General features: G+C 46.9%; 1 protein-coding gene across 1 annotated transcript; it reads left to right on the top strand.

The window, feature by feature from the left end:
• The first annotated feature begins 1635 nt into the window (after positions 1-1635).
• On the top strand, positions 1636-7524 carry Edn1 (endothelin 1). The gene is made up of 5 exons (NM_012548.2): positions 1636-1888; positions 3553-3721; positions 5033-5191; positions 5342-5455; positions 6830-7524. The coding sequence occupies exons 1-5, from the start codon at positions 1825-1827 to the stop codon at positions 6930-6932; spliced, it is 609 nt and encodes a 202-aa protein (NP_036680.1). The 5' UTR covers positions 1636-1824; the 3' UTR covers positions 6933-7524.
• The last annotated feature ends 848 nt before the right edge of the window (positions 7525-8372 follow it).

Below are 8372 nucleotides of genomic sequence, written 5' to 3'. Positions count from 1 at the left end.
GTTGCGTGGGGTGGGTCCCTGTGTGGGTCCCGTGTTAGAAGTGAGTCTCTCTTGGCATCTACTCCCAGGGAAAATCGGAGTAGAACAAGAGGGATGAAAGAGGGACCTTTGCGGTGGCATCCTCACATCTTGATTTAGATCCTTTATAGGGAAACCATTGAGTGGATCCCGCGTGTTGTTTCCAGCTTTTGGGCATTCTGGGGGGTCCTCCCTCTTCCTCCCTTGAAAAGTGAAGCTTATTGAAAAAGTCAATGTGCTTTATGTGTGTTTTGCTTTATTCATGAAGACATGTTGTCACTTGTACCTTAATAACCCATGGGCACCCGGGGGAGGGAGCATTTCATGGCAAAATAGACAGGAAACTGTTTGGAAAACGTAAACACGTTATTAAACGGTGAGGTATGATCTGATCCACTTACTCAGTCAGCATAGGCAGTCCTCCCCTCCCCACGCTCTCCCTGTAGCTTCCTAATCAGGCACAGGACACTGGTTCGCCCCAGTGTGCAAGCAAAGTGGGGCGGAGGAGACTGGGAAGTCAGGGAAGGGAATAATGGAATGCCCTGAAGTCACCTCTCCTTTCGTCTGTGAGGCGCCCTTCTCTGCCCGGCCGCGGCTTGTTGCTAATCATTTAGAAGCCAAGGCTTTAATTGTTTTATCTTACTAAAGCACAAGCCCCTGCAGCTCTTCGTCTCCCCCTGGTGTTCGTTCCTGCCATTTCTCAAGATTCTTCCCGATAGCGCGCGCGCGCGCGGGGGGTGGGGGGGGGTGGGGGGTGCAATTCCCAGGGAGAGGCTGGGCACAGGAAATTTTGGAGGGGGGAGAGAGTGGGGGGGTCCTTCTGATCGGCGATACTAGGATGTGCCTGACGAAACCATATTGCTGTTGTTATCATTGTTCCTTAGTTTTCCCTCCTTGCTAGCTCCTGACGGAATCCTTCGCACCTCCGTTGCGAAGAACTTCAGTTTAAAAAAGACTTGGGGGAGTTTGGAAAAGTAAGCTGATCTCCCTAAATAATCTGGTCTTCCTCCCGCCCCCACCCCAAGTAGCAGGGAGTGAAGAACGAAGAGGGGGATCCTCCCCTGGTTTGAATCCAACTAAGAAATCAGAAAGACATAAAAGGAAAATCAAGTGAACAATGATCAGCCCCACCCCCACCCCACCCCCCGCGCGCACAATACAATCTATTTAATTGTACTTCATACTTTTCATTCCAATGGGGTGACTTTTCTTCTGGAGAACCTCTTGATTCTTGAACTCTGGGGCTGGCAGCTAGCAAAAGGGGAAGCGGGCTGCCGCTCGGTGCAGGTTTTGCAGAGGTCTCTGTCCAGTGGGTGTTTTCTTTTTCTTAGCCCTGCCCCTGGATTGTCAGACGGCGGGCGTCTGCCTCTGAAGTTAGCCGTGATTTCCTCTAGAGCCGGGTCTTATCTCCGGCTGCACGTTGCCTGTGGGTGACTAATCACACAATAACATTGTTTAGGGCTGGAATAAAGTCGGAGCTGTTTACCCCCACTCTATAGGGGTTCAATATAAAAAGCCCGGCGGAGAGCTGTCCGAGCCAGACGCGTTCCAGCACTGGCGCTGAGAGCCTGACTGGGTCTGCTCCGCTTGTCCTCGAGCGCTGCCTCCCGGGCTGCCCGCGACGCTTTCGCTCCGGTGAAGGGGCCACTTTTTGAAGACCGCGCTGAGATCTCCAAAAGCCAGAGGCGATCAGAGCAACCAGACACCGTCCTCTTCGTTTTGCATTGAGTTCCATTTGCAACCGAGTTTTCTTTCTTTCTTTTTTTTTTCTTTTTTTCCCTCCTCTTCTTCTGATCCCTTTGCAGAATGGATTATTTTCCCGTGATCTTCTCTCTGCTGTTTGTGGCTTTCCAAGGAGCTCCAGAAACAGGTAGGTGCCACTTGCGAATCTTTCTGCTTCAGCGCAACGCCGTTCTCGCTTCTGTTTTCCACTTTTCTTTTTTCTTTCTGTCCTTTTTTTTTTTTTTTTAAATTACTGAAGCTGGAGCAGCAAGTGCCTTGCAATTACTTCTGTGTGCCAGCGAAAGGAATAAAACTCCTGTTTGAATACAACTGACTACAACCGAGTATCACATAGCTTTAAAATAACGTTGTAGCCGTATCGCTGAGTGGCTACAGCTGAGGCAAGGATATATTTGAAATACGTGTGTTTAGGGTTGCATGGTGCATTTAGGAGCTTATTCAAACGCTGTCTTGATAGTGTGCTAATGTGTAAAATACTAAAACACTCCAGCTTAAAGCCAAGGAATTTTATTCAGGTCATGCAGGCACAACGTGAGCAGTGAAATCACCTGCCGATCAACCGTGCGCTGAGTAACCCCGCAGGCGGTTTCAGGGCGAAGCACATGCTTTCTTTAAAATTTGTCACTATTGACTTAAGGTTTCATTTGGCAGGTTTTTGGCATCCTCAAACAGCCTGAGCTCTATTTCAGTAGTATTCACCTGTCCTGGGAAGGGAGCCGGGATCATTCCTGCCTGATTAAGGAATTAGACAGTATGGGCCGCTTCTGGTTCTTTCTCCTCCCATCCTGTTTTTTTAGGGTCAGTGCCTTCTTTTTGTCTTCACCTGACCCTAAGCAAAGAGAGAGGTTGTCAAAGGGATGAAAATCCTGGAATGTGTCTGATCGTTTGAAATGAACAAAATTGGGAAGAGAAAATGCACGACCAAATGGTCAATTGAAAGAGGCTAGCGATGCTGTGTTGGGCCAGAGGGAGGTGTCAAGTCCCACGCAAGCTGTGCGGCCCCAGGATTCTGAACCCAGAGTACTTCCCTGGCTCCCCTGAGCTGTACCTTCTCTTCCTTGAGTGGCCACTTATCTCCCACCTGCAGTGACTGTTGTAAAGTCAGTTTCTCTTCGGTGTCCAGGCATTTTCTGGAAGTTCTTGCTTTCTGCCTAACATAAAAAGGCACCCATATGCAACCTAGATCATTCTGTGCCCCTACACGAGCTGGAATGGGGTGGGTACCCCTAAGGAGGTTATCCTGAGTTGGGAACGTGGCTCCAAGGCTGCTAGGAATAGACGGTCTGTCTTATTTACTTGTGGCCACCAGCCAGCTTAATCTATGGGAGTTGTGCTAGTCTAAGTCTCAGGTATGGACTTCCTCAAAATTCCATTTTGAAGCGTCTTCAGAAGACTGGAAGAGTCCTTTCCTAGCTGTTTCTCTCTCTCTCTCTCTCTCTCTCTCTCTCTCTCTCTCTGTCTCTCTCTCTCTCTGTCTCTGTCTCTGTCTCTCTCTCTCTCTCTCTCTCTCTCTCTCTCTCTCTCTCTGTGTGTGTGTGTGTGTGTGTGTGTGTGTGTGTGTAATCTCCCTGCAGGTTGGATAAGCCAGCCAGGGTAAGGGTGAAGTCCTGTTAAGCACGGAGAACAAAGAAGTCTCTTTCTTTCTGTTTGTGTTTCTGGCTAAAGGCAGTTTTATGCCTTGTCTGCTTCTATTTGCGCTGCTAGATCTGGCCTGAATACTTGGATGCAGGTGCTTGCTCTGGACGCCTGAAGAGAGATTCCTACTAACCCGACCCTCTGTTCTCTTCACAGCTGTCTTGGGAGCAGAGCTCAGCCCCCGAGCTGAGAAGGAAGTGCAGAGCCCCCCTCCCAGCACATCCTGGAGACCCCGCAGGTCCAAGCGTTGCTCCTGCTCCTCCTTGATGGACAAGGAGTGTGTCTACTTCTGCCACCTGGACATCATCTGGGTCAACACTCCCGAGTGAGTCTCTAGAGGGCATTGTAGTCCTAGCCATCCTCTTACTGCTGGGGCTTTCTGGAGCTGGGAGACCCAGCTGGGGTTTCTGTTCTGGGAGGTTTCTGGGCTTTTGCATTTCTGAAGGCAAAAACGTGCCTCCCAGGGGGAACAGTGCTGACTGAGACAGATGAGCTTAGTGGTAGCCATGTAGGAGAGGGTCTTCTGAGAGGCTCAGAGTCACACTGCTTACTGTGGGATGAGGGCAAACAGGAAGGAATTGTGCATTTGAAGACAAGAAAGGGACGGAAGAACGTAGCGAGAGGCTCTCGATGTGGACTTAGGGATCAGTAGACCAGGTCCTATGGAGGGTAACATACCTATACTTCTCAGAGAGGCTCGCTGAATCTGTTCCAGACATACAGATGTAATAGGGAGTTATGACATATTTCCTTTCTTTTACTTATAGGAAAACTAAGAAACACAATGTTGAAGCCCCTTGCACAGGAATGAGCTGGGAGTAGGGCTAGAGCAGGGAACTGAGCTTCCTGTTTCTCTCTTTCGTCTTTAGAAAACTGTGATCCAAGGCAGAGCTCAGAACAGCGCCCATAGGTTTCTCTTGTACCTTCAGAGTGAACAGAGGCTGTTTTACCCTCAGCCCCCAACACTAGTCCACTCCTTAGGAGCAATCAGCAGAAAGAACAAACACATTTATTCTGTCTACAATGGCTGGCCAAGTTCCAAACCAAACCAGACCCAAACCACCGAGGACCTAATCCTTAGTAGTGTTTCTACCAAGGGGAGGACTCCGTTTCTTGTTGAGTGAATTGAAACGGACTCATTGCAAGTTATCGGAGAGCATTTTGACACTAAGTCCTTCACAGCCATTCAGTTTTACTGAACTCTAGAGCAATGTGCCAAGGTGCCATGCTCCACCAGGCAGCGTTGCCACACATGACTGAAGTAGAAAACCTTATGTTTTGGTGTTGCTGGAGTCCTTCTGTTTTCTGGCCCCATGACCCACTTGACACCAGAAAAGAAAGAAAGCACAAAGCAGAAACCCAAACAGAGGTTGTAATCTGGAACAAAACTGTGTCTAGATGAAATGGAATATTGTTAAGTATTGAAATAGAATTTCATTGATTCAGAAGGAAAGCTGATGTTTTCCCATTTAGGGGAAACATACACTGAGGACCACTGATGGGCAGACAGGCCAAATGGCTTCCGTACTTTGGTATCATGAGCTGTCCAAATGAATGCTCTCTGAATTGTAGGCCCAAGGAATTTGAAAGATTATTAAGTAGGCTAATATCTTTTCCTTCTCTCTTTCCATAACAGGCGCGTCGTCCCGTATGGACTAGGAAGCCCTTCTAGGTCTAAGCGATCCTTGAAAGACTTACTTCCCACAAAGACCACAGACCAAGGGAACAGATGCCAGTGTGCTCACCAAAAAGACAAGAAGTGCTGGAATTTCTGCCAAGCAGACAAAGAACTCCGGTGAGTGGAAGCCCCTTGGAGTTATCCAGCCTGCTGGCCTGCTCCCTCTCAGATGGTCTTTCACTTTAGAGAAAGGAGCAGAGACATGGACAGGCAAGGTGAATCTCAACAAGCCATCGCTAAAGTGGTTTTCCCTGTCTGTCTTCACAGAGCCCAAAGTACCATGCAGAAAGGCGTAAAAGACTTCAAGAAGGGAAAACCCTGTCCCAAGCTGGGAAAGAAGTGTATCTATCAGCAGCTGGTGGAGGGAAGAAAACTAAGAAGGTAAGAGGCTCATGGGGACTCCTGGCCCTGGATACCAGTGCTAATGGCTCCCTAGTCCTTCCCACTGGGAGAAAGAAAAGCTTGAGTACAGTAACAGAGTCGTCATGGTCTGTGGACTCAGAGGAGCAAAGGGCTCCTCAGATACTGGGGCCTTGAGTGCAGACGCCTGCCCACTGTGTCTTAGCACACATTGTTCAGTCTATGGATGGAGCTTCCACACTAAGACAGCTCTAGAGTTTGAGCATGCCCAGTCTTTTCTCCTCTGGTCTTTCATTTTCTGCTTGCCTGGAGAAACTGAAAATCATGCCAAAGAAAAAGACATTTAAAATATTTATATATGTTACTCCAAGAGTGCTAGTGATTCAAATGGCCAAAGGGAAATAAAGCCATTAGATAAGGTTGGTGAGATTTAGAACATGTTGTTTTTCAGGTTTATTCCGTTACTATTGTTGAAATATGGAAATTTGAAGGGCCAGGTGTCACTTGGCTTGCTTCCTGAGGCCCAGGAGAGGGCTGGATTAGGCAATGCCACAGGGTGGCAACAAGCAGCTTTTTTGGTGATCCTTCCAAAGGCTAAACTTTTTGAAACTGAGAAGGACCCTTGTTCAGATCTGTCATAGGCTCACTCCTATCTCTAGAAGTGTCCCCAAGTCATCCAGGGTCAAGGCGTTCTGGGACCAAAGTGTTCTGAGCCCAATGTGGCCGTGGGGAGGGACTGCTGACTTGGTTACTGCTCCTGTGTGGGGACAGCCCCTCTTAGCTCTTCCTTCGCACCCACCACTGTGGGGTCCCACCAGGTCACAGTTGCACAGCTGACCTGAGGCTCAATACCTTTTTGTTACTCTGTCTTCCATTAACTACGAAAGTGATGCTCCAGTTCTTTATGTGTCCCTTCTCATATGTGTGCGCGTGCACAGACACACACACACACACACACACACACACACTGACATTGCACAACCCTTTAAACTGTCACTAAGCACTCGCTTAGGTCTCCCTGTAGGCTCCCTAATTTTCTCTCCATCCACCTGTTAGCTTCCATTTCTTCTGTGGTTTAGAAAGTGCCAGAGGGTAGGATGACGCTACTTAAGCAGAACATTTGGAACTTAACTCCCTGTAGACATACTCACAGGCTTCCTCTCCACAGCACCAAACAGCATAGACAGCAGGGTCTATTCACACAATAGTCGTAGCCGCTGCTTGAGGATTTATCAAAGAGGCACCACATTGCTACAACTGGTGCAAAGGGCCAGGAACTAAGACTTAGTGCGTTTGTGCCAGATTCTAATTTTAGACATTTCTTTAGCCAACGAGTGATTTGTTTCCATCTCTGTGAGTGTGTGTTGAATATTTTCTCCTCTCTTGTTTTAATAGGTTGGAGGCCATCAGCAACAGCATCAAGACCTCCTTTCGAGTTGCAAAGTTGAAAGCGGAACTCTACAGAGACCAGAAGTTGATACACAACCGAGCACATTGACTACAGAGCCCCGTGGTGTTTTGGAAGCCATGACTTACATAGAGCGAGCCCTATGGCCAACTCTGCGCTCTCCATGCTGGCTGGGATCTTAGCAAGAACATCTGTCCGGCTTCTACAGTTTCTTGTTCAGACTGGCAGAGGACCAGCGTCCTTGTTCCAAACATTCCAAGAGAGGTTGAGGTGTTCCCTAACCTGTCTTCGTTTGCATCCGCTGGTAGCAAGTGATTCTCTTGCCTCTTCTTGCTGTCTGGGGATGGCCTCGGACCTCTCGGAGAGCAGAGACACAGTGCCATTCCTGAGTGGCATCATCCAGAGAGCCAGGAGATTCCATAGCAGGGCGGAGTTTCTGTAGAAAGTCCTTAGGGAGTGTTCGTGTCTGACTCAGGCGCCTGGCACATTTCAGGGAGAAACTCCAAAGTCCATGCAAAAAATTTTCTGAGGAATGCACAAATTGAAAACATACTCGAAGGACAAACACTTGAGTTTTTTTTTTTTAAGGACTTTTTTTTAAGTTGTAAAATGCAAAACTCAAAGCAACTGTTACTACTGTACATTAGGATATGTTTCATGAATATGAGTCTACCTCACCTTTCTGCACTGTCCTACACATTCTCACCTTTAATTATTGCCTCTCTATACGCTCTCTCCTCCGCTACCGGGTTCTCCATCCCCCTATATTGAATCCTTGCCTCACAGAAATCGAGTCAGAAGTAGCTGAAACATTTCTGCGCTAATCTGCTAGCTCTGATCTATGAGAGAAGGGATGAAAGAATCCGACCGCTGCCCTTGACCTTGGGAAACAAAATGGTATAGAGTTATTTGAAAAATCTGGTTGTACTTTTGTAGCAGGAAAGATATGTTCCCGTATGTATTGTAACTGGCTAATGGAAAAGGTTAGATTGAATTTTGATGTACTTATTTTTTTATAGATATTTATATTCAAACGATTTATTCCTTATATTTACCATGTTAAATATATGTCCGGGCAGGCCATATTGGTCTATGTATTTTTTAAAAATATATTTCTGAATGAAATTGAGAACATGCTTTGTTTTGCCTGTCAAGGTAATGATTTTAGAAAATAAATATTTTCCCTACTGTACTGACTCGTGAATTATTTCTGAAAAAACCCAAGAAGTGATGATCCTGAAGGGAAATGGTGAAAGATGTCTCTACAGGAAGGTCAAACTTAGAAAGAAGGTGGGATGCTGGCTTGATTTAAACAGGGAACTTGATACCGTTCTTTTAAAAACTGCCTTTATGGCTAGTTGACCTGGAAGGTCAGATGATGAAGAAAATAGAGAATTAGAAAGAAGACACATGATGCTTAATAAAAATATGCATTTGTACATTAAGAAAAAACCCTGCTTTTGGATTGTGTTAAGAAAACACAAAATGAAAGCTTTAAGAATTGTCTCCTCTTGTTACCTGAAGATATCC

This window comes from Rattus norvegicus, chromosome 17 (assembly GCF_036323735.1).
Source record: "Rattus norvegicus strain BN/NHsdMcwi chromosome 17, GRCr8, whole genome shotgun sequence".
In the NCBI taxonomy this organism is placed as follows: domain Eukaryota; kingdom Metazoa; phylum Chordata; class Mammalia; order Rodentia; family Muridae; genus Rattus; species Rattus norvegicus.
This window is presented reverse-complemented; position numbering and strand designations above follow the sequence as displayed.